The sequence below is a fragment of the Erinaceus europaeus genome, chromosome 12, assembly GCF_950295315.1.
Source record: "Erinaceus europaeus chromosome 12, mEriEur2.1, whole genome shotgun sequence".
Taxonomy (NCBI): Eukaryota; Metazoa; Chordata; class Mammalia; order Eulipotyphla; family Erinaceidae; genus Erinaceus; species Erinaceus europaeus.
This window is the reverse complement of record NC_080173.1, coordinates 91,136,473-91,163,368: the sequence shown is the minus strand read 5'-3', so window position 1 is coordinate 91,163,368 and position 26,896 is coordinate 91,136,473. Positions and strand designations below refer to the sequence as shown.

The 26,896-nt window shown below is 41.8% G+C and overlaps 1 protein-coding gene across 5 annotated transcripts in view; it reads right to left on the bottom strand.

The window, feature by feature from the left end:
* The window catches only part of ARHGAP44 (Rho GTPase activating protein 44), a 202,981-nt gene that overhangs the window by 62,259 nt on the left and 113,826 nt on the right, over positions 1–26,896 (bottom strand). For all 5 annotated transcript variants that reach the window (XM_060204450.1, XM_060204448.1, XM_060204451.1 and 2 more), the window contains exons 4-6: positions 16,458–16,534; positions 13,871–13,982; positions 10,412–10,488 (exon numbers count right to left, since the gene is read on the bottom strand). In XM_060204450.1, coding sequence (XP_060060433.1) covers positions 10,412–10,488; positions 13,871–13,982; positions 16,458–16,534 — 266 coding nt within the window. The remainder of the gene's footprint in view (positions 1–10,411; positions 10,489–13,870; positions 13,983–16,457; positions 16,535–26,896) is intronic.

Sequence of the window (26,896 nt, the reverse complement as noted above, 5' to 3'; positions counted from 1 at the left end):
GCTTAAGTTGTCTATATTCACATCTGTCCACTATCCATTTTTCTCTTTCTCATTTTTCATGTGCAGGAAAAAAATAAGAAAAACACAGGGCTTTATCATGCAAGGAAGGGAAATGAGAGACTATGCTCTTTGCAAAATTAAGGATTCTCTGTCACTGAAAAAGTGTACCCATGGAAAATTTACTTTAAAAAGGACTTAAAGGATTCCTATAAACCCTGAGCTAGAGACATGTCCTGGGAAAGAGTTCTGAGTCCAACATGAGAATTCTGGGAAAATTAGACAGGCTATATATTCTACTCCAAGATTTAAATCATCTAAGCTAACAGATAAAGATTCAGCCAAAATTCCCAGATGATTCTTTATTATAATGGGCTGTTACACAGAAATGATGTATTTAATTAATTCTTGAAGTTCAATGATTTAAAATGAAGTCTTATGGAGTCTTTCTGCTATGTAAAATATGAGATATCATAATTAATTTAGATCACAGATAATGAATATACCCCCATAGCAGCTTATGGAGTCAAGTTATAATTCTATAGCTCTAGGTCCTGCCACCTTCCAGACACCAAGTTACAGATGCTACCATGACTTCATTCTAACTTCTTTGGGCAGATGATCTCACCAATGTGTCCTGGATCCTTGCATCTCCAGAGCTCTGGTCCACTAGGGAAAGATAGAAACAGACTGGGGGGTGTGGATCGACCTATCAACACCCATGCTTAGCAGAGAAGCAGCTATAGAAGCCAGAACTTCTACCTCCTGCTCCCCAAAAACAACCTTGATCTATAATCCCAGCAGGGGAGAAGTGATAGGATAAAGATAAGAGGACTCTGCACTCCAGCTCCATCAGCACCCAGAGAGAGAGAGAGAGAGAGAGAAAGAGAGGGACATACAGAGGTAGCCACAATGTTATGAGTGGCTTAGAGAGAAAGAGGATTGAATCAGAAAAAGAAGGGGCAACTATGTATAAATGTGGACAGATAGTTGTAGAAATGATGGTTGGCCCATGTCTACAACCTTAGGGGAACTGTGGTGGATTGCAGTGGGGAGAGTGGAGATTCAGAACTCTGGTGGTGGGAATGATGTGGATTCAAACTCCTGTGGACATCAAATTCAGTAATATAAAAATAAATGAAAAATATAATGCTTCAAAATTGGCCATTTTTTAGGAATCAGGTAACAGATTATCAAAAGAAACTTGGAAAATGCTATGTAAGTACTATCTATTTGGAAAAGTGACATCAATCATGAATTTATGGACATAAGTTTTTTTTTTTCTCTCCAGGATTATCGCTGGGGCTAGGTGCCTGCACTACAAATCCACTGCTCCTGGAGACCATTTCCCCCATTTTTGCTGCCCTTGCTGCTGGCCTTGTTGCGGCTGTTATTGTTGTTAAAGCTGTTGTTGTTGCTGGATAGGACAGAGAGAAATGGAGAGAGGAGGGGAAGACAGAGAGGGGGAGAGAAAGACAGACACCTGCAGACCTGCTTCAATGCTTGTGAAGTGACTCCCCCCCCTGCAGGTGGGGAGCTGGGGACTTGAACTGGGATCCTTAAACCAATCCTTGCACTTTATGCCATGTGCGCTTAACGTGCTACCGCCCAGCCAACATATGGGTCTTCTAAGACACTGGCTCATTAATAAATTCAAGAACTACACTATTCTCAGAAGGAAGAAAAACAGCAACTAGTGCAAGAAGAGTTTTAAAATTTTGAAGAACAAAAGTTCATTTCTTCCAACGAAAGTAACAACATAATGTCATGATTCTCTGGGAAATGTAAAAACAACTGTCCTATAATCTGAGGGAAAAGAAGATATAAAGGTTAGTGGAGGTTAGAGAAAAGGGTAAAAGTAGGATACTTTCAAGAACCAAGAGAAAGGGGGTTAAAAAGATAAAAACAAGCTCAGTTCAGGGCCAACAGGAAGTCTAGAAGTTCTAAAAGAAGATAGACAAGAAAACATTTAAAAGTTTTTATTTATCTGTTTATTTATTAGATACAGAGAGAAATGGAGATGTAAGGGGAAGATAACGGTAGAGACAAAAATCTGGGGCAGAGGCAGGTAGCATAATGGTTATGCAAACAGACTCTCATGCCTGAGGCTCCAAAGTCCTTGGTTCAATCCCCCACACCCATAAACTGAACAGTGCTCTGGTAAAAGGGAGAGAGGGAAAGAGAAATGGAGAGAGAGAGAGAGGAACTTGCAGCTCAGTTTCACTATTTCTGAAGGAGAGAAAGAGAGGAAAGAGAGAGAGAGAAACTTGCAGCTCAGTTTCACTATTTCTGAAGCTTTTTCCCAGATGGGGACCAGGGACTCAAACCTGAGGTCCTTGCACATTGTAGCATGTGTACTCTTCTCAGTTCATTACCAACTGTCCCCAGGAAAGTTTCTTTAATGGGACAATTTTAGTTCCATTTGTCAAGCTTCTCCTTTTCTCAGTCATCAGAATTCTCACTTTCTGAGATGCTCCACACTGATACGGGGGTCAGAAGGAGCTGCCTTTTTTTTTTTTTTTTTTTTTTTAAGTGGCCTTGACCGAAGTCGAGGCAAGTGTCCCTGAAGTAACAGCACACTGTGACTGTCTGTCACTCTGGCCAACAGACAGGCCAAGAAGTAGTTCAAAGGCCAAGTCAGAACATATGGAGGTCCTTGGCCTTTGCAGAATTAGAAAATAAAGAAGGTTCATGACAACAGTCAATAGACATACAATGACCATGAAAATAATGGGTCTAAGAAAATATGACTGTATATGGAAAAAAGCTGAGGTAAAAACAAAAACATAACAAACAAACAAACAAACAAAAACCCAAGAGATTCCTGATGGCATGAAGATTCAGATGCTAGGGATAGAGGTTCTCAAAACTGTCAAGGCTCCAGAATTCAACTTCTATTATCAGTTTCTTGTTTTAAATTTTTTACTATCCGTATTATTTATTCACTGGATAGACATAGTCAGGAATCAAGGGATAAAGGGGGAGATAGAGAGGGAGAAAGACAGAGAGAGACACTTGCAGCACTGCTTCACCATTCACAAAGCTTCCCCTGCAGGCGGGGGTCAGGGGCTTGAATCCAGATCTTTGTGCATTGTAACATGTGAGATAAACTGGGTGTACTACCACCTGGCCCCCTCAATTTCTTTAATTTTGGGAGTTGCTCAGTATCCTCCACAATGTTCAGATTTACTCAGATTAGTTGATTTTTTTTCCCAAAGAAGGTGGATATCTTTTTAAAATTTCTTATTAGTTATTTAATATTGATCTACAAAATTTCAAGGTAACGGGTATAATTCCACACCATTCCCACCACCAGAGTACTGTGTTCCCATTCCTTAATTGCATTAGTTCTCCCAAGAACACAGATAGGGCTTGACTATTATTTTTATAACAGTCTATATATATTTGCCCATATTTTCTGTGGCCCTGCTTTCTCTTCCTTTCTAAGTAAAATGAGTGCCCTTCCCTTTTTTTTTTTTTTTCCACTTCTCTCTCTGGGTCCTGATGGAATTGAAGTTCAGAGCCTTCTGGTCATCTTCTCCTAACATTTACGTCTCTGGGAGCATGGACCAAAATTCTTTATGGGGTGCAGAAAGTTGTTGGGCAGTATGCCAACTCCCACTTGCTTAACGCTGTGGTCTATTTACATAATCACTGTTTTACCTGAGAGCCGCCCTGCCTGCAGGGCACTGGTTTAATCCCACTGGTGTTGTTAAAATTCTGAGGCTCCAGCTGGCCGGGCTAGCTTCACGGCGGGTAACAGAGACGACCAGAGATGTACGGCTGGGCAGGGAAGCTGTATTTCTTTATTCAGGAACGATTCATAAACTAAGACAAACTAATCACCAAACAGAACTCTGCTGTCTCTTTGCGGCGGCGCAAGCACTCTCTCCTACTCTCGAGCTCTCCAACTCTGGAACTCTGGAAGCTGTATTTCTTTATTCAAGAACAACGATTCATAAACTAAGACAAACTAATCACCAAACAGAACTCTGCTGTCTCTTTGCCGCAGCGCAAGCACTCTCTCTTACTCTCGAACTCAGGAACCCTGGAACTCTGCAACTCTTCAACTCTCCAACTGTGGAACTCTCCAACTCTCTCTCTGGAACTCAGGAACCCTCTCTCGGGGTTCCTTGGGGCGGGGCCAAGCGGGCCCGCGAAACCAACTGGACTGATCCAATTCTCTTGGCGGGGGAGAACTAGAACCCAATGTAAAGCATACGACACACTGGTTCGCATTCTCTTCTTGCTCTGCCCCCTCTCCTAGTCACAGCCTGTTTTCCGCCTTTTAATCCCCACTGGTTTGCACTCTCTCTTCGCTCCACCCTCTCTATGTCACATCCTGTTTTTCACCCTACTATTTCCTTCTTGGCGAGTATAAATACAGATTCTTTTCTGATTAAACACACTGGATTGCCTTCTGGCTCCGAGAGTCTGAGAGTCTCTCTCTCCTGCAACGCTAGCCCGGCACGAGTTCCTGATCCCTCTCCCACGCAGCAGCCTCGGTTGGCTCATCTCTGGAGAGGTGAGGTTCCCAGACACATTGGTGGGGTCAGAAGTTTGTTTTTCCCCCAGTCCTGAGAGCTTAGAAATTCAAGAGCAAGAATTCCATCCAAGTGTTGGTACCGGTGAGTCTCCTCTACCTGTTTTACAAACAGCCACCATCTTTCTCTGTCCTTACTTGGCCTTTCTTCCATGCATATACAGAGACAGGGAGAAATATCTCTTTCCCTCTGATTTATATCAAGGTCATCAGCCTTATTAGATGAGGAACCTACCTTCACGGACCCATGTGACCTTAATTACTTCCCCAAAGTTCAATCTCCAAATAGAGTCACATTAGGGATTGGAGATTCAATATATATATATTGGGTGGGGGGCACAATTCAGTTCATAGAAATAGAATCCAGAAGTAGTCAGCAAAAACAAAGTGTCCTGGACTCAGAATATTTGATCGAGAGATGCAAGCTCAGAAAAAAAGTGAGGTACGATTTGGAAAGGAATGGATTCTTTCTAAGCACTGCCAAAATAAGATTATTATAGAAAAGGAGTTTGCGTGGAGGGTGGATAGCATAAAGGTTATGCAAATAGGCTCTCCTGCCTGAGGCTCCAAAGTCCCAGGTTCAATCCCCTGCACCACCATAAGCCAGAGCTGAGCAGTGCTCTGGTTTAAAAAAAAAAAGAAAGAAAAAAGAAAAAAGAAAGGGAGTTTACATATAATTCAGTTTCCTCTTTTTTGTCTTTAATTCATCATAACAATCTCCCTGCATTCACCTTTATTTATTTTTTTAATCTATGGTCTTTTATCCATCTCCTAGGTTTGAGTCTTCTGAAGATAATAAAATTTAGATAATTGGGTTTTGAAGCAGACAAGCCAAATCTATTTGAATAATGACAAACGCACACCCTGGATACAGACCTAATTAAATTTGACAGCACCACAAGAGTGGTATAATTCAAAGACCCAATCATGGGACTACTGATCAAGATGTGCTGGTAAGGGATTAAAAGATCCTGTCTTTCTGTAAAGGCAGACTATGTCTCCAGTTGAAATACACTATTGAGTCTGGATAATATAATTCCCTAAGGACAGAACAGGGACAAATGAAGCTCTGATAATCCGAAGGAGGACACTACAAGGAACAGAACATAATGTACACATTGAGTGAACGGAGAAGCAGTGTGGGTGAGAGAGGAGAATGTGATGCGATCCTTACTGTTTAGGACAATGACATCTGATTTAGTTTCAGGACTTTATCTTGAGACGCAGCCTTTCTGGTGATGCAGAATGAAGGAGAGAGAGAGAGAGAGAGAGGGAGTGTGTGTGTGTGTGTATGTGTGCAGGGAAGGCAGGGTACCTGGGGGGTGGCTTGACTTGTTACATCTTTCAGTAGAGTCTTAAAAGACAGATTAACGTAGGCTGCAAATGGCTATGCTGAGATTAAAGTGGGAAGAAAGAAGTTACCTTTCCTAAGGGTTCTTTTCATGCTAGACAGATAGAGAAATCTAGAACTTGAGGTCTTAGGTTTGTTTTTCTACTATGTTTACTAAAGCAGACATCTGTAGCTGACTAATTAAAAAAAAAAAAGTCAGAGCACCGCTCAGTTCTGGATCATAGTGGTGCTGAGGATTGAACCCACGACTTTCGGTGCTTTTGAAAAGCTGTACTACCAGTAATTTATTCAAAGAAAATCATCAGCCTCCACACTTACTACTATCCAGAGGGCATTGGGGAAAAATATATAACAAAGGACATGGGGGGTGGGGGTGGATGGTAGCACCTGGTTGAGCACACATGTTACAGTGTGCAAGAACCTGGGTTCAAATCCCTAGTCCCCACCTACAAAGGGAAAGCTTTACAAATGGTGAAGCAGTGTTGCAGGTGTCTCTCTGCCTCTCCCCCTTTCCCTCTTAATTTCTGGCTGTCTCTACTGAATAAATAAATAAAGATAATAATTATAAAAAAACCAAAGGAGATGGATCAGATTAAAATGAAGTTTACCTAGAGAATTTTGTGGAGGACTGGGTGGTGGCGCACCTGGTTGCACGCACATGTTACAATGTGCAAGGACCTGGGTTCAAGCCCCCAGTCCCCACCTGCAAAGGGAGAGCTTCACAAGTGATGAAGCAGGGCTGCAGGTGTCTCTCTGTCTCTCTCCCTCTCTATCATTCCCTTTCCTCTCGATTCCTGGCTGTCTCTATGCAATAAATAAATAAAGACAATTTTTAAAAAAGAATTTTGTGGAGGGGATTTTGAAACAATAAAGGTTACTAAAGAACTAGGCTGATATCTATAAGCATAAAACATTTGGATAGGGGAGGTAGAGATTCTCTTACAAAATCCTAATATATAGGAGATAATAAGCTCAAAATATAAAAATGATTGTTACATCAAGTATGAGATGTCCCTAAAGGCTCTGAAGCCTTAGAATCCGTATCATTTGGTGTTACCGCTGAAAAACACAACACCGGCCCCATTACAACGAAGGAAGTTTCATCGCTGTGGTTTCTTTCCCTCTCTCGCTCTGTACCTGACAAAGTCGACTCTGAGTGGTGAAGCCTAGGAGATGACAAAACAAACAAAAATATAACACAAGATGAGGTTGTCCATGGCTGCAACCAGGAGTAATTTTCCTTCTCCTAAGAAGACTACACAAAAAAGGTGTACACTGAGTATTCTGACTAGAAACTTCACAGAGGGGTTAGAGTTTTTTCCTTATAGAAGCAAAGACAAGATCTCAGGTCAGCACAGAAAGAAATCATTCTGCATAGTCAGGAACATGGGGTCCTTAAACATCCTATATCAGTGTGAAAATCAACTTTTTTTTTTTTTTTCAATCTTCTTACATACGGGGCTTGGACATCCGTGCTATGGGAGAGGTGTTTTTTTTTTTTTTAATATATTTTAAAAACTTATTTGATAAGCCTGAGAGAAATTGAAAGGGAAGGGAGGTAGAGAGGGAGAGGGAGAGAGACAGAGAGACATCTGCAGCCCTGCTTCAACATTTGTAAAGCTTTCCCTCTGCAGGTAGGGAAAGGGGGATTGAACCTGGGTTCTAATGCACAGTAGGTAATATGTGTGTCACCTAAGTGTGCCACCATCTAGGCCCTTGGGAATTTATTTTATTTGTTTATTTATTTATACCAGAGCACTGCTCAATTCTGGTTTATGGCAGTGTGGAGGATTGAACCTGGGACTATGGAGTCTCAGGCAAGACAGCTTTTTGCATAACCATTATGCTGTCTCCTCCCTGCCCTGGGAGATGATTTTTTTTTTAATTTTTTTAAAAATATTTATTTTATTTATTTATTCCCTTTTGTTGCCCTTGTTGTTTTATTGTTGTAGTTATTATTGTTGTTGTCGTTGTTGGATAGGACAGAGAGAAATGGAGAGAGGAAGGGAAGACAGAGAGGAGGAGAGAAAGATAGACACCTGTGGACCTGCTTCACCGCCTGTGAAGCGACTCCCCTGCAGGTGGGGAGCCGGGGTTCGAACCGGGATCCTTATGCTGGTCCTCGTGCTTTGCGCCACCTGCGCTTAACCCGCTGCGCTACAGCCCGACTCCCGGGAGATGATTTTTTTAAAGCTATTTTTTATTCCCTTTTGTTGCCCTTATTGTTTTGGTTTTTTTTAATTGTTGTAATTATTATTGTTGTTATTTGTGTCATTTTTGTTGGATAGGTCAGAGAGAAATGGAGAGAAGAGGGGAAGACAGATGGGGGAGAGAAAGACAGACACCTGCAGACCTGATTCACCGCCTGTGAAGTGACTCCCCTGCAGGTGGAGAGCCAGGGGCTGGAACCGGGATTCCTCTGCCAGTCCTTGCGCTTTGCGTCACGTGCGTTTAACCCTCTGTGCTACCACCCAACTCCTAGGAGATGATTTTATACAATATAAGAACACAGGGACAATTAATACTAGATCATTAAATATTATGCAGTGTCCCTCCAAGTACATGAGGAACAAAATCCAGGAGCTGTATCAGAATACCTTAAAGAACTTCCCATTTCCTGTCCCTCTTCTTTTTTAACAAAAGACACACTTCAGAATCATAGTCTTTCATAGACAACAGGATTCAAAATTTAATAACACTGGCTTTGCTTTCATCCCGTACATTTGTGTTTACTTGGTATTTGTTGTAAAGGGCACCTTGCGTATGTGGGAATGCTGTTAAGCTCCATCTTGGAAAAGGCAGTCAGCTTTTTAAGAGATGGTTAGGCACAGATGGAGAAAAAAGAAAAAAGAAATCACTCAGGGAAACAAAGTAACTACAGAAAACTTTGTTTCTCTGCTAATCAAACTTCACTTGAAAAAAATTCTGAGTGTGAGGGGTTACTATTATACATTTTATCTGTCTAGATGCAGAATTTTATTGTCTGGACTAGCTATAGAAGCAAACTCAACTTTTCTTTTTCTTTCATTTTTCCTCCAGGGTTATTGTTGGGGCTTGGTGCCTACACTATGAATCCACTGCTCCTGGAGGCCATCTTTTTTTCCCCATTGTTGTTGTTGGATAGGACAGAGAGAAATAGAGAGAGGAAGGGAAGACAGAGAGGGGGAGAGAAAGATAGACATCTACAGGCCTGCTTCACCACTTGTGAAGTGACCTCTCTGCAGGTGGAGAGCTGGGGCTTGAACCGGGATCCTTTACGCTGGTCCTTGCACTTAGCACTATGTACACCTAACCTGGTGTACTGCCACCCTGCCTCGCAACCTAGACTTTTCTAAAGCATATGGGACCATGTGTAACCTTCAAAACAATTTCCTTAGGTCAATCCACAGTTGTTATTATTATTTTTTTTTTACTTTGGTTTAGAAAATTAAAAGATTCGGGACTACAGTGTGTGTGTGTGTGTGTGTGTATGTGTGCGTGCGTGCGCGCACAACTCACAAAATCCATTACCAAAGTTCGTCTGCCCTTCCATTAACCCCTTAGTAGTCTCTCAACCCACAAATGTTGTTGATACCTGTGCACAGGTGAGGACACTACTACTCAGAACAGCTAAGTGACTGGAGCAAGCGTAGAAAGAGATGACAGATGACCTCAGTCTTGTTACTTCATCTCTGACTCCAAGGTCTCAGGACTTTTTTATATAACTACATCTCTCAGCCCAAATGTTTGTTTTCACTTTTTTTTCCCTCCCCTCAAGAAAATGAAAACCAGATGTGGCATTTTCTTTAGTGTGACAGAACCTCTCACGTGGTGCTGGGGTCACCTGCATGTCAAGGCACAATCTATCTGCACCATCCCCCACCCCTAAAAAATGTTTTCTGTGTTATCGTATCTAATGCTTTTGACACTCTTTCTCCATATCCCTTCCCAAAGTACTCTGTATCACTTTCTTTTTTTTTTCTTTAATTTTTTTTATTCCCTTTTGTTGCCCTTGTTGTTTTATTGTTGTAGTTATTATTATAGTTGTTATTGATGTCGTTGTTGTTGGATAGGACAGAGAGAAATGGAGAGAGCAGGCGAAGACAGAGAGGGGAGAGAAAGAGAGACACCTGCAGACCTGCTTCACCGCTTGTGAAGTGACCCCCCTGCAGGTGGGGAGCTGGGGGCTCAAACCGGGATCCCTACGCCAGTCCTTGCGCTTTGTGCCATATGCGCTTAGCCTGCTGCGCTACCGCCCAGCCCCTGTCATTTTTCTTTTTATGGATGCCTGAAATGTCCTTCCTGCTCTCTTGACCGCTGTCTATCGTCAAGCTAGACTGAGGCCTCCATGAGTGCAGGGAATTCTAGCTCTGACTTAACACTTACTTACTTTCACTGTCTAGAACCAAGACAGCATTTAGAAAAACAATGAAAGCACACTCATGCAAATCCACACACAATCCCCTTCCTCCCCCATCAATGACTAATGTTCCTTTCAAGAAAAAAAAAAATAGAAGAAAAGCAAGGAGACGCTACTATACCTTGTGCGTGATGAGTCCATGTCCAGTACCAGCTTCCCTAAATGTTTCCTCTGTTTTTGAATATTCGGGATTTCTACCTGTGGTGACAAAAGATAGAAGACACACTTGAACTGAAGCTCAAGATAAAATTCTTAAAGAACCATGGACAAGGGGAGCCGGGCAGTAGCGCATTGGGTTAAGCGCACACAAAGCGCAAGGACCCGGGTTCCAGCCCCCGGCTCCCCACCTGCAGAGGAGTCGCTTCCCAGGCTGTGAAGCAGGTCTGCAGGTGTCTATCTTTCCCTCCCCCTCTCTGTCTTCCTCTTCTCTCTCCATTTCTCTCTGTCCTATCCAACAACGACATCAATAATAATAACTACAACAATAAAACAACAAGGGCAACAAAAAGGGAATAAATAAATATATATTTTTAAAAAGGAACCATGGACAAATGTGTTAGGGGGTCTGTCTCCCCGTCCTTATTTTCGAAATGAAATTATTAACTTCTTTCTCTGAGCTAACTTCTGCTCTCTGTGAATTTCTTCCCAGATCATTTCAGCCCAGACCATTTCCGGGTTCTGTCTTCTCTCTTTACTTGAGACTCCCAGCTTGTTCTTGCTCTTAACCTCAATCAGCAGATGGAGGGATTCTTTCTACAGTAAGGAGAAATATGCAAGGACCGAACTCAAAACAGATCACAGAAGGACAAAGAGCACTTGCCTCAGGAGACCTGAGATGCTCCTGGGAGAACAGATTTAGAAAATGTTTTTATAGAAACAAAGTTGTTTTTTTTTTTTTACCCAAAGTAAACAATGAATAAACACCACTCGGACTTTTCTCAGCTGCAAGAAGTTCTTCCATAGTGGTTGGATGTGGAAACTCTTTTTAGACTTTTATTTCTAAAAATGACATTAACTTGACATTCCAGTGCAAGGTTTTGGTTCCCAGCCCGGCAAAAAGTGGGGCAGGATGTGAGAATTTAAAAGGAGAATTGGCCACATATTGAACCAAAATCATCGTGGGTTGTGGCTTCCATATAAAAGAAAGAAAAAAAAAGGGCAAGTCAGTGTTCTGTGAAGTGTTTTATATCCATTCTTTTCAGCAGGAAGCATTCATGTACTGAGTGGAAGAACTTGCAGTAGGGAGAAGAGGAATGAAAGGTCTTAAGTTCCTGGAGTCAGCACAGAACCCACAGGCAATGCTGGAAAGCAGCACAGGGAGGGAGTTTTCCACCTTGTTCCTAGAAGTTCATCTTAGCACCCAGATCAGCGCTGCTCCCTTGGGTTTGCTTTGACTTTAGCTGGGACTTCAGAAGACCAGAAGGCCTCATCAACAATACAGGCTATGGGATGACCTGTAACAGGATGTTACTTACAAAATGTTGAATAACCTACGTCCAAAACCAGATCTTGAATTTTATCTTCGACTATGGTGAGGCACTAACTCATTCACACAGGAAACTGTGTGAGTAGGGGCTGTGCAGGGATGGCACAGCAGGGTTCTGTCCTCCCTGTTCACTTAGATCCCTCATTCCTGCACTTACCTGCACACACACACACACACACACACACACACACACACACACACACACACACACACACGCCAGGCATGGTCTAGACCAAAGATGTTCTATAACCTCAAGTCAACACATGATTATGCCTTTTTCAACTCACATAGACAAAACGGAAGTAAAATCTCCAAAATTAGTTTCTCGGTCACCCTGATTATAGTATTCAATAGTCACAGATAGCTAGCGGCCACCCAAGTAAGTGTACAGATGAAGGGCATTGTGATCATGGCAGATAGATCTATGAGAAACATTGGTAAAGTTTTGTTAAGGCAGATGAATGCTATTGGAAATAGATCTAGGATCATAAAGCACTCCCAAATTTCCATCTTTTCCCTCCCCCCCCTTTATTTTCTTTTTGGTTGCCCCTTGGGGCTTTACTGCTTTATATCAGTCTCCCCACCCCCCCCCCAGACAGAAATAGAGAGACAGAGACATAGAAATAGAGGCAGGCAGGGAAAAACACAATAGTGCCAAAGCTTCCCTCAGTGCTGAGGGGTCACTGACATTGCAAAGCAGGCACTCTCCAAGATGAGCTTTTTTAAAAAATTTTTTAACATTATTTATTTCCTTTTGTTGTCCTTGTTGTTTTATTGTTGTAGTGATTATTGTTGTTGTTACTGATGTCATTGTTGTTGGATAGGATAGAGAGAAATGGAGAGAGGAGGGGAAGATAGAGAGGGGAGGAGAAAGACAGATAACTGCTTGACCACTTGTGAAGTGACTTCCTTGCAGGTGGGGAGCCGGGGACTCGAACTGGTATCCTTACGCTGGTCCTTGCGCTTTGAGCCACATGCGCTTAGCCCGCTGCACTACCTCCCGACTCCCAAGATGAGCTATCTTGACAGTCCTGTTTCCCTTCTTAACTTGAGGAAATTTCATTTGGTTGAAGCTAGTAAAACCATCAGTTAGAGTGTATTCTTTTCTTTTTAAATTTTTTTAAAAATTATCTTTATGTATTGGATAGAGACAGTCAGGAATTGAGAGGGGACAGGGAGATAGGGAGGAAAAGAAACAGAGAGATGCCTGCAGCACTGCTTCACCACTTGCAAAGCTTTCCCTCTGCAGGTGGGGACTAGGGGCTCGAACCCAGGTGCCTGCACATTGTTACACCTGTGCTCAATCAGGTGCACCGCCACCCAGCCCCGAGTTCATAGTTCTCTTCAGTGCCTCAAATGTCCAAGAGAATGGGCCTATCTGAACTTAAACCACAAGAGACCTTATGCATAGGTCTCAGCACTTCTGAGGAGCGTTTCTCTGGAGCCTTACTGGAGTAAAGAGGTGGTGACAGTGGTAGACACTTTGATAGGGATGCGGGTAACTGTGTCACTTTTATACCTTGACTCACTGGAATTCCAACAGAGATGACAACGTGAAAAAGCTATGAAACAGATGAAAGGGCTGCCATATGGGAGAGTTTAACCATATGGCTCAGCAGTAATAACCCCTGATGAAACGAAATCATGGAATAGAAAGAAAGACAGAGGGGGCTCGGTGGTAGCACAGTGGTTAAGTGCACATGGCACAAAGCATAACGGCCGGTTTAAGGATCCCAGTTCCAGCCTCCAGCTCCCCACCTGTGGGGGGGAGCGGGGAGGTTTGCTTCACAAGCAGTGAAGCAGGTCTGCAGGTGTCTAGCTTTCTCTCCTCCACTCTGTCTTCCCCTCCTCTCTTCATTTCTCTCTGTCCTATCCAACATCAGCTACAACAACTACACGGGCAACAAAATGGGAAATATGGCTTCTAGGAGCAGTGGATTCGTAGAACAAGCACTGAGCCCCAGCGATAACCCTGGAGGCAAAAAAAAAAAAAAAAAGACAGAAACAATAATAATGCTGGAAGCAGAATGACAAGAGGTTCTACTGTTCTGAGCTCCCCCAGTTCCTTTTCCTCACCTCATCCCAACTTCTTACCTCAGCCAGCAAGAACAAGGGTTCAATGACGTCTCTCTCAACTTGCAATTCAAAATGAATCAGCTCCTGAGCCAATTTGTCTTCTGTCTCTCCACAGAGCTTCAACATCTTCCTGAAACAGAAGGGGAAATACAGACATATACTGGGTGTCCTGTAACTCCAGCTGTCACCTGCCTCACACTGTCTTCCTCTTCTTTCTGGGAGAACTTTCATGAGATGGGGTTATTACAGTGGTTGGTTTCTGTGACAGCCCGCTGACGAGTCTGTGTGTCATCCGTTTTCATTTCGGAAATGATCATGTTTAAAAATCATGCTCAGGTGGTCCGGGAGGTGGCGCAGTGGCTAAGGAACTAGACTCTTAACCATGAGGTCCTGAGTTCAATCCCCGGCAGCACATGTACTAGAGTGATGTCTGGCTCATTCTCTCTCTCCTCCTAGCTTTCTCATTAATAAATAAATAAAATCTTGGAAAAAAAAAATCATGCTGAGTAGTGAATGTGTGCCTGGGTAAAGAGAAGGCATGTGGGGAAACAGAGACATGGAGGGAACAGATTCGTACAAGTTGAATCCATAGGCCAAAAAAGATACCGACACTCCCATCTCCCCTGAAATCACTGGAGAAATTGGCTAAAATAGATGAGTAAAAAAACTGGAATTTTTAAAAACACACCTCAAATTGACTTTCAATTTCTTTATTTTTATTTTTTTAAAGATTTTATTTATTTATTAATGAGAAAGATAGAAGAGAGAGAGAAAGTCTTTATTAAACCAGTTAAAAAATATATTTAATTTATTGTGGTCCGGGAGGTGGCGCAGTGGCTAAGGCACTGGACTCTCAAGCGTGAGGTCCTGAGTTCAATCCCCGGCAGCACATGTACCAGAGTGATGTCTGGTTCTTTCTCTCTCTCCTGTCTTTCAAATAAATAAATAAATAAAATATTTTAAAAAACATTTAATTTATTAAACATCGAGTTACAATATTATTATTATTATTTTGTCACTAGGGTTTTATAGTGCTAGGGCTTGGAGCCTGCACTATAAAACTACAAATTTATTGCTCCCAGTGACCTTTCTCTCCTTTCCCCTCTCCCTCTCCCTACTTACTTTAAAAAAAATTTATTATTATTATTTTTTTAACCAGAGCACTGCTCAGCTCTGGCTTATGGCGGTGTGAGAGATTGAACCTGGGACTTGCGAGCCTCAGGCATGAAAGTTTCTTTGCATAACCATTATGCTATACCCCCACCCTCCCTACTTACTTTTTAAAAAAATTTATTTATTTATTATTGGATAGAGACAGAGAGAACTTAAGAGGGGAGGGGATGATAGGGAGAGAGACACCTGCAGCTCTACTTCACTCCCTGTGAAGCTTTCCCTCTGTAGGTGGAGACCAGGGGCCTACTTATCTATTTACTTACTTATCTGATAGAGAGACTAGGAGGGAAGGAGGAGGTACAGAAGGAGAGAGAATGAAATACACCTGCATCACTGCTTCACCTCACATGAAGCTTCCTCCCTGCAGGAGGGGAACCAAGCTTGAGCTCTCTGATCCTTGCACACTGTGATGAGTGTATCCTACCAATGCACCACCCAGCCCCTTATTATTGTATTTTTCAAATTAATTTGCTCCAGTGATGTATACCGCACATCTGAATGAAGCCAGCTGGTAATTGTTGCTAACTTTCTTACTTATCCCACTTGGCTGAGTCACCTCATATCAACAAAGTTTATCTTAGTCTACACTTTCTGTATTTCTTAATTTAAAAACTTAGTATCTATTTTAACCTTGAAGATAAAAAAGTTAGCCACCCTTCTCCTTTTCCTTTAAGAATGACTAATAGCAGTTAACTTCTTTAATCCATGTCTTGTTGAGTGAATGCCTGAATACTTGTCTCTTGTATTTCATTCTGTTTATTTTGGGGGGGCAATGTCAGATCTGTTTGCAAATTCACCACTACTAGTTTGTGTACAGTTTTCACTTTATTTCAAACACTTTAAAAATATTCTAATAAGAAAAATTTGAATCTTTCAACATTCCACGTGTTCTTCTTCTTATTTTTTCCTTTGTTCTTTCTCACTCATTACACACTACTTGACTCTTTTTTTTTTCAAGGGTTTGCGACCCCTAGTCTTTAAATTTCACTTTAGATATAATTACATCATATTTTCTTTCATGTTGCTTACTATTTTTAGTTTTCAGGGTATGAATTCTATCACTGATGTGGCCTGCTGATTCTCTCTCATGACAATTCTATGTTTAGTTTGTTTTTTCTTGTGAACTCCAAATGAGCAGGAGTTGTTCTTCTGGGAATTACTTAAGTTCTGACATCTGACACTGAGAGGTTTCATATTTGCTTTAGTCAGATCCCTAGGGAATTTCAGCTGTCCTGCAAGTTTTATGCTAATTTCTCACTTAGCTGTGGCCTGATACATAAACAATAGAACTTGGGGTTCCAATTTCTCACTGGTATCCTTTTCTTCTTCCCCATCTGGTTTGATGCCAGACGTCCCAGTGCTTTTGAGAGCATCTCCTTTTAAAGATGATTTAATTATATCTGGCACAAGCCAATGCATGGTATCACCTTACCCAAGAAGTGTGTCATCTCCTAGGATAGCTGACCCCTCCATCAAGCATTGAGCCAGTGTCGTCAAAGGCAATTTTTTCTGAAAAGAAGGGGGAAAAAGTAACGAGAAAAACTTCAATAGGTAACTACTTTCTCCAAAATAGCAAAAAGACAAAGGTTTGGATAGGTGTTACATTAGTTAAGAAATTAATTTTGAAAATGCATTGTAATATCAACAGATTTGTAAGACACAATCACAAGTAAGACCCAGAGATGTCAACATTCAGAAAGTCGACAAATTATATCTGTCGATTTGGAACAGAAGGCTTGGGTTGGCATGCTGCACTCAAAAACCAAGTAGGATAGTGACAGAGAAAAAAAGATTTCAAAATTATGTTAAAGATTATAGAAAAAGTTTTTATTTCTCTAAACCAGTCCCTCAAGAAGGGTATTAGCCTGAATTTAAAAAGAAACAATAGTTTATGGTCAAGAAAGAGTGTTCACGTACAATAACTATGCAGAGAAAGCAATCCCCAAAGCAAAGCACACTCCAAAGAAGATGTAAAAATGGACAATAAACACATGAAAAAATAAATAAAAACAACTGCTATCTTCAGTCACTAAGGAATTAATCCCAAGTCAAAGCTACAATGATATATCACCTCACATTCATGATAATTACTATGATAGTGATATATCATTTTAAAAAATGAATTTTGGTGGGCCAGGTGGTGGGGCACCGAGTTAAGCGCACAAAGCGTGAAGCGCAGGAACCAGCGTAAGGACTCAGGTTCGAGCCCCTGACTCCCCACCTGCAGGGGGGGAGGTCACGTAAGAGGCGGTGAAGCAGGTCTGCAGGTATCTATCTTTCTCTCCTCCACTATCTTTCCCTCCTCTCTCAATTTCTCTCTGTCCTATACAACAACAGCAGCAGCAAGCAGTATCAACAATGACGATAACAACAAATGGAAAAAAATGGCCTCCAGGAGCAGTGGATTCACATGCTGGCACCAAGCACTAGTGATAATCCTGGAGGAAAAAAAATTTTTTTCTTTCTTCTTTCTCTCTCTGTCTCTCTCTTTCTTTTTTGCCACCAGGGCATCGAGGCTACATGATTCCATCATTCTTAGCAGACTTTTCTTCTCCTTTTCCTCATCCCTCTTTTTTTTTTTTCCAGGTAGTTGGCAATTCAGAGAGGAAGAGAGACACAGGGAAAGAGAGATGTCACTCGGAGAGCCTCCCGTCTGCATGGTGTTCCCATGTGGCCCATGTAGGGATTTCAGTCTGGGTCCCCATCCATGGCAAAGTATGTGGTCTCCTGGGTAATCTATCTCTCTGGCTGCCAGAAAATAAATACCTTTAAGCATATAAAATAATTGAAGTGCTCCTACATTGCTGGTGAAAATGTAAAATATTATTGTTCTGTGGAAAAGTCTGTGGCAGGGATTCAATGAGTTAAACAAAATTACAATTTAGCCCAGCAATTCCATTCTTTGGTAGAGACTCAAAATAACAGAAAAACAAAGGTCAAGTATGTGCGTGAGTGTGAACACCAGCATTATTCCCAAATAGCTGAGAGCTCAAATGTTTATCAGTGGGTGACTGGATAAATGAAATGTGATATAGCCACACAAATGGATAGGATATGATTCAGTCATAAAGTTGAATGAAGTTCTGATATATTCTACAGTATGGGTGGATCTTGAAGACATCATAGTCACAAAAGGGACATGCATGGCAAGATTCCTTCTTTTTTTTTTTACACCAGAGCACTGCTCAGCTCTGGGTTTATGGTGGTGCAGGGGATTAAACCTGGGACTTTGAAGCCTCAGGCACAACAGACTGTTTGCATAACCATTATGCAATCTACCCCCACCATCCTTTTTTTTTTTTTAAACATCAATATCATTTTATTGTGGAAATTCTGGTTTACAGAACTGTCAACATTTCCCAAGATAAGTCAGTATATTTCATTTTCCATCAAAATAGTATCTTGTTTCACCATAAGACAACGTCCTCTTCCTCTTTCCTTTTTTGTTTTAAATTCTTTTTTTATATTTATTTATTTATTTATTCCCTTTTGTTGCCCTTGTTTTATTGTTGTAGTTATTATTGATGTCGTTGTTGTTGGATAGGATAGAGAGAAATGGAGAGAGGAGGGGAAGACAGAGAGGGGAAGAGAAAGATAGATACCTGCGGACCTGCTTCACCGCCTGTGAAGTGACTCCCCTGCAGGTGGGGAGCTGGGGGCTCGAACCGGGATCCTTCTGCCAGTCCTTGCTTTGCACCACGTGCGCTTAACCCACGGTGCTACCGCCTGACTCCCGTTTTAAATTCTTTTTATATGAAATATCTAGAGCAAGCAAATTCTTTTAGACAGAAAGTAGATCGATCCATGGGTGTCAGGGGTTTGGTGGAGGAGAGAACAGGCCAAGGTTCTGTGATGGTTTTGAGATGTCTTTTTGAGAAAATTAAAAGGTCGTCAACTAGACAGTGATGCGCAGATGCGCAGCATTTCACTTTAACAGACCGAAATGGTAAATGTTATGCTATGTCATTAGATAGACAGGCGGGCATGAGGGCGGGAAGAAAAGAGGGATGAAAAGAAAGCGGAGAGGTAGTCAGGCGGTAGCGCAGCGGCTTAAGCACACGTGGCGCAAAGCGCAAGGACCCGTGTGAGGCTCCCGGTTCGAGCCCCCGGCTCCCCACCTGCAGGGGAGTCGCCTCACAAGCGGTGACGCAGGTCTGCAGGTGTCTATCTTTCTCTCTCCCTCTCTGTCTTTCCCTCCTCTCTCCATTTCTCTCTGTCCTATCCAACAACGACGACATCACTAACAACAACAATAATAACTATAACAACAATAAAAACAAGGGCAACAAAAAGGAAATAACATAAATATTTTTAAAAAAGAAAGAAAAGAAAGAGGTTAGACAAGTATGCATGTTACTACTAAGGATTATGGCAAGACTCATTCCTTTCTTATTTATATTTATTTATTTTCCCTTTTGTTGCCCTTGTTTTTCTTTTATTGTTGTTTTAGTTATTATTGTTGTTATTGATGTTATCATTGCTAGATATTGACAGAGAGAAATGGAGAGAGGAGGGGAAGACAGAGAGGGGGAGAGAAAGATAGACACCTGCGGGTCTGCTTCACCGCCTGTGAAGCGACCCCCCTGGGTGTATGGACCAGCATTCCTTTTGGGGTGTAGAAGGTGGGAGTTCTGGCTTCTGTAATTGCTTCTCCACTGGACACGGACATTGGCAGGTCTACCCATACCCCCATCCTGTTTCTATCTTTCTCTAGTGGGATAGGTCTCTGAAGAGGTGACGTTCTGGGACACCATGATAAGGTTATCTGACCAGGGAAGTCAGGATTTTTTCTTTCTTTCTTTCTTTTTTTCTTTCTTTTTAAATTTTTTTTTTTTTTTTTAATCCCCAGAGCACTGCTGAACTCTGGTTTATGGTGGTGTGGGGAACTGAACTTGGGACTTGGAAGCCCCAGGCCTGAAAGTCTCTTTGCATAACCATTATGCTATCTCCCCTCCCCCCCAAAGATCAGTTGAAATAGGTGGAAGTGCTATAGAATGTGCTATACAGAAAGTAGAATCACAATTGAGCGGGTGACTTCCTTCACAAAGCAGGACTGTAAAGACCTGCAGTGGAAACTAACAGGCTCAGCTGCAGATCTCCGAGGCTACTTTATATACCAGATCCCCACCTGCAGGAGGGGCACTTCACAAGTGGTGAAGCAGGTCTGCAGGTGTCTAAAATAAATAGCAATAAAAATAATAGTAATAAAATAAAGCTGACAACATTTTGGAAAAACATCTATATGTGAGTTTTTTTTTTTTCCAATTATGGGTCCTGATTAGTCTAGTTAGTGCCGTCAATAAATGAAAATTGTACCTAGAGGCGAGTAACGAACGGAGTCAGCTTAGTCACCTATGATCAAAAGACTGGTGATTCTTAGCAAGCGTGTGCTGAGGAGCCTAACAAGAGACTGTTCAGAAGCTAGAAAAACTCAGTTTGCAAAAGTCTGTCTGGAAGGGCCCTCTCCTCTAGTGCCAAGAAAGCAAGTTCTTTTCTAGATATTTCTAGTCATTTAGCACTTTCACACTGAGTGACAAGTGCTACAGGGAGAAAATCACTCCTTCTTCAACCACTTTTTAATTCCTGAGATTTTTAACAAAAATAACCTTTCTACTTATCTTTCCTTTCTGCATTTACATATCAATCTATCCAGCCATTTGTAAATTGCATTTGATGCTTGAATGGCGTGTTTTTGATTGATGTGAGTTTATTCTTGCACCTTTCAATAGATACAAAAATGCATTTTCTTTTCTGTATGGCTTTCATTATAATTTTTTAAATTTAATTATTCCTGAACAGAGACAGAGAGAAGTTGAGAGGGGAGGGGAATGTAGAGAGGGAGAGAAACAGAGAGACACCTGCAGCCCTGCTTTACCACTCGTGAAGCTTTCTCCCTGCAGGTGGGGACCAGGGATTTGAACCCGGGTCCTTGTGCACTGTAGTGTGTGCACTTAACAGGTGTGCCACTGTCTGTCCCCTCTGTATGGCTTTAATTTTTTATTATATTTATTTATTTAACCCGTTTATTTAGCACTTAACCCGTTGCGCTACCGCCCGACTCTCTGGAATCATTTCATACCATGACACGTGGAACTTCCTTTTTCTTTTGAGCTTGGGTCTTGCTCACAAGCGATTTTATTTCCCTGGGATGTCCTTTTTGTTTTCATTATTCGGAGAGACAGGCAGACAGACAAAAGTCTACAGCACAGAGCTTCTTTTTGTGCCACAGCACCTCCCAGGTGGTGGCAGGGCATGAACTTGGCCTGCACATAAGGCAAGGCAGGCACTCTCCTTGGTAAGCTATCATTCCAGTCCTCATGTTGAGTGGCTGCATAGATTACTGAATGAAGTGAAAACATTATTTAAATGATCCCTCTACTGATGACATGACTACCACTAGGCAGGGCCTGTGGTAGTGAGACCATGGAGTCTCATAAGTAGGAATTTATTTAAGGAAAATTGAGTCCTTCTATTACAAAAAAAAAGATAGGATTTGGAGGATTGTTGGGTGAAACTTCAGTGGAAATAAATGAGATTTTATCTGGATGGTGCTTTAAGAATAATGAATTGAACGACAACAATAATAACTACAACAATAAAAAAACAAGGGCAACAAAAGTGAATAAATAAAATAAATATTTAAAAAAAGAATAATGAATTGGGGTGGGCAGGTGATGGTGCACCTGGTTGAGTGCATGTTACAGCACGCAAGGGCCCAAGTTTGAGTCCCGATTCCCCATCTGCAGGGGGAAAGCTTCACGAGTGGTGAAGCAGGGCTGCAGGTGTCTCTCTCTGTCTCTCTCCCTCTCTATCTCCTCCTTCCCTCTCGATCTCTGGCTGTCTTTATCCAATAAATAAATACAGATAATGTTTTACAGTAAATACAACAGTTTGTACGTGCTTGTTTTCATAATTGACGGTAGGGTTGTCACCGGGGTTCGCTGCCAGTACTATGAATCCACTGCCCTTCGTGGCCATTTTCCCCCCTTTTCCCCACTTTCTGTTTTATTAGATAGGAATGAGAGAAACTGAGAGGGGAAAGAGAAGTTAGAAAGGGAGTAAGACACTTGCAGACATGCTTCACCATTCATGAAGCAACCCTTCTGAGGGCAGGGAGGGGTGCTTGTACCTGGGTCCTTGGCATGGTAACGTGTGTGCTCAAACAGGTGCACCACTCAATGCCCAGTCCCTGATGCTATTATTACTGTCTCCCAAAAGAAGTAGTAAATTCATGCCCAACAGAGCTGCCTGAGAGATCATTGGAGTGTTATATGTGAATACCGAACACAATACTTAATGTAACTAACTATTTAAGAATAGTATGACGACCCCACTGTTTGAGATAAAAACCACAGGAAACTACTGATTCCTAAATGTCAAATCTGGTCTATGTCTTTTGGTAGTAGACAGCAGATTTCAGAGATGGGTGATACTGAGAGAGACAGAGTGTCCATGTACACTTGAGAACCAGAGTAGGTAGTAAGACTTTTTTTGTCTCTGAGTCATCCTACAAACTGCTGTTGCTTATGCTTAAGATAATTTTAGAGTGAACAGTCACCTCAGACTGTCTTACTATTTCCCCCATAACGAGCCAAGGCACATAGAAGTTGTTGACTTGCTTAAGGTAAGGCATAAAATCAGAACTGTCATTCTAAATGGTATCTGTGTTAAGTATGAAGAATTCAGACTAACGTACTGACATGACAGGCAGCTTCTGCACCATCTAGTCAAGGTACCCAGCCTACACTGCCAAGCCCCCAAATCTATTTTCAACATTGTCTGCCATGTAGGAGGCGCTATTCTAGGCATGAAAAATATAGCCGTGGTGCGAAGAGAAAATCCCTGATCTCAAGGAGCTCAGGTTATTGATGATGAGAAATGAGAGTGATTTGATGATGATAATGACTCTTTTTACCAGAGCACAGCTCATCTCTGACTTTTGGTGGTGCAGGGAATTGAACCTGGGACTTGAAAGCCTCAAGACCCTTTGCATAAACATTATTCTATATCCTCCACTCTATTACAATATAGTAGTATGTTTTATGGGAAAAAAATAAGTGTTGCGATTTTCAGGGAATCTTTATTGCAAGTGGGTTTGTATCAGTGAAGATACCTTTAAAATTTAGGTGGATACCATCCTGAGATCCCCTGGCAGATGACTCCACCGATGTGTCTTGGAACCCAACCACCCTATCCCACGAGGGAAAGATAGCAACAGGCTAGGGGTATGGATTGACCTGTCAATGCCCATGTCCAGGAGAGAAACAATTACAGAAGCCAGAGCTTCCACCCTCTGCACCCAGTGGGGAATTTTGGTCCATACTACCAGAGAGAGATAAAGAATAGAGACACTTCTAATGGAGGAGATGGGACACAGAACTCTGATGGTGGGAACTGTGAGGGACTGTACCCCTGTTATTTTACAATCTTGTTAATCATTATTAAATCACTAATAAAATTTACAAAAAAAATTTTTAAATAAAAAAAAATTAGGTGGAACAGAGTTCTGCCAATATCTTCTTCTAAGGATTTGATAGTTTCTGGTCTAACACCCAAGTCCTTGATCCATTTGGAATTTACTTTTGTGTCTGGTGAAATATAGTGGTTCAGTTTCATTCTTCTCCATGTTTCAACCCAATTTTTCCAACACCAGTTGTTGAAGAGGATCTCCTTCCCCCATTTAATCATCTGGGAACCTCTGTCAAAGATGAAATGTCCATATGTGTGTGTGTAGGTGGGGGGGGGGTGCTTATTTCTGGGCTCTCAATTCTATTCCACAGGTCCATGTTTAGACTGCTCTTATTAGCTCTTGGGCCACCTCTTATTTCCATCATAGCTCATGTCCTATGAATCCACTCTCCACGTAATCCCAAACAAATCTGATTATCCATTCCTGATTAAACCTGTCTTCCTCATTACTCTCTGGATAAAAGCCAAGGTTTTACCACAGTCTACTAGGATGCCGAAGTCCTCTGCAGTCCTGTTTCATGCCTCTTTCATCATTCTTTATGCTTAAGCTACTCCGACCACCTTCTTGTTTCTTAAAAAAATACCAAACTTTTCTTTCTACAGGAAATGTCCATAGGTTACCCCTGGTCTTACAAGCAGGTCTGCTACTTCTGGTGCCACTGCCTTTAGCTCATCTCTAAAAGTCCCATTTGTGTGGAGGTCTTACACTATTTGATTTTTTTCCCTTTTGCCAGCAAGGTTATTATTGGGGCTCAATGCCTACACAATGAATCCACTGTCCGTCTGTCTGTCTGTCTGTCTGTCTGTCTCTCTCTTTCTTTGACAAAATAAACTGAGAAGAGAGGGATAAATAAAGAGAGAGAGAGGGAGAGAAAGAAAGAGAGAGAGAGAGAAACGCCTGTAGAGCTGCTTCACTGCATGTGGGTCCTCAAGCATGGTAACGTGTGTGCTAAACCAGGTGTGCCCACATCTGGCCTCCACTCTTTAACTTCTCATAGGCTGTTTTCCTTGGCACAGAGACATCTACTGAGTAATCAGAGAACTCTGTGTGTGTGTGGGGGCTTTTAGTGCACAGGAATTATTCAGCAATGACACATGTGCTTCCTTGAAGGGCAGATTTGGTCCCTTTTGCTTTTTTTTTATTTATTTATTTTATTTCTGTGGAGCCAGGGCCTCATATGTGTGGTATTTCACTGTTCTGGACCACAGATTCATTTAACTAGAGAGATGTAGACAGACAGATATAATGACACTGGAACTTGTTCCACTGCCTTCTATGTTGAGGTGACTGGGATTGAAGCAAGGTGACAGGGGTTGTGACAAGGCATGCACTCCACCCAGCAAGATATCTCTCTGATCCAGCATTTGATACTTTCTAAGCATTCATTGAGTAAGATGAAGTGGTACTTTCATATGCGAACAGAGAGTTTATTAAAGGTGACTATCTAATTCCCAGAATGGTGTAAATAAATATTTTCAACATACTGATAGTCTTCAAACCTATGAATTAACCAGCTACTATCTTAGACATACTTAGTACTTTTTCTCTTCCCTAATCCAGATAAGGAATCATTGAGCTGGGACGACTGCATAGTAGTTATGTAAAAAGACTTTCATACCTGGCCTGAAGTACCAGGCCCCAGGTTTAACCCCCAACTTCACCATAAGTCAAAGTGGAGCAGTATTCTGACTCTCTTTCTTTGTATCTCTCTATCTCATTAAAATAAAATGAATATATAGATATATATACACATATATTTCTTAAAGGAATACAATTTAACTCAGTATTCACCTGGTAACACTATTCCACTCACTGTAATAATGACAACAAAACCCCACTTTTCTGCCCACTTTCATGTGACATGAGCTCAAGCTCTTGGGACCAAATGTTTAAAAGTGCAATATAATAGTTTTAGTGTTAGAAACTGTCACTAGCAGTTCTATTTTAGGTATATTCTAAGGGGCCCATGTCCCAACTAGTTTTTGCCTGATCCTGACATCTAATATGCAAGTGACCTAAGTTATTGTCTGGGGGGGAGGGGATGGTGTCATAATTGGCAAAGCCCAGCTTCCCCAGAGCCCCTGCCCCACTAGGGAAAGAGAGAGGCAGACTGGGAGTATGGATCAACCTGTCAACGCCCATGTTCAGCAGGGAAGCAATTACAGAAGCCAGACCTTCCACCTTCTGCACCCACAATGATCCTGGGTCCCTAACTCCCAGAGCGATAAAGAATAGGAAAGCTATCGAGGGAGGGGATTGGAAACAGAGTTCTGGTGGTGGGAATTGTATCCTCTTATCCTATGGTCTTCTCAGTGTTTCTATTCTATAAATAAAAATTAAAGAAAAAAAAACTATCACTAAACTGCTAATGAACTAGTGAGATGCTAAAAAGAAGGATGAAAAGTAACTTTTCAGGACTCAAATATACTGTTCCTGCTGGATTCCCCCAACATCCTTTTCAGTTCTGAGGTCCAGGGACTGTTTGAGACTCTATTACCCCACAAGCTCACTGCAGTGGACCTCATTTCCTCTGAGTGTTTTTCTACCCACTTTCCCTTAACTCAGTATCTCTGTCTCACAGATATTCATTAATTCCCCTACCTCCTCTTTCCCATTTCTTGTTTTGCTCTAAGTTTCTCTTTCTCTATTTTTTATTTCACCTATTTTTTTTTTTCTTCACCACAAGGGTCATCTCTGGGATTCAGTGCCAGCACTACAAATCTGTCACTCCTGTCAGCCATTTTTTCCCCTTCTATTTTATTTGATAGAACAGAGAGAAATTGGGGGGGGGGGCCAGGAGGGAGAAAGGAAAAGAGAGAGAGAGAGAGAGAGAGAGAGAGATTCCTGCAGACTTGCCTCACCACTTGTGAAGCATTCCCCTGCCCCCCACAGGTAGGGACTGAGTCTCTAAACCAAATCCTTACTCAAGGTAACTTGTGCATTCAGCTGGGTTCACCACTGTCTTGGCCCCCTCACCTATTCTTTAGGCCCTGGGATATCTTATCTACTAAACACAAGAACTGAGCACATATTTCAGTGTTTGTAGCAATTCATATGTATTGTGTTTTCTTTTTTTAAAAAATTGTTTTGTCTTATTTTTATTTACTTATTGGATAGAGACAGCCAGAAATTGAAAGGGAAGAGGGTGACAGAAAAGGAAAAAGAGAGACACCTGTAACACTGCTTGCAAAGCTTTCCCTGCAGGTGGGGAAAGGCTGAAACCTGACTCCTTGCACACTGTAATATATGCACTCAACCAGGTGCATGACCACCGGCTCCCCCCCACACACCCCCAGGTATTGTGTTTTCTATTAAAGATCTCAGTGTCTTACTTTAGAAAACACTGAAACATTTGAACCTTGGAAATACCCATCTGACTTTCCTTTGAGACCAATCATTTA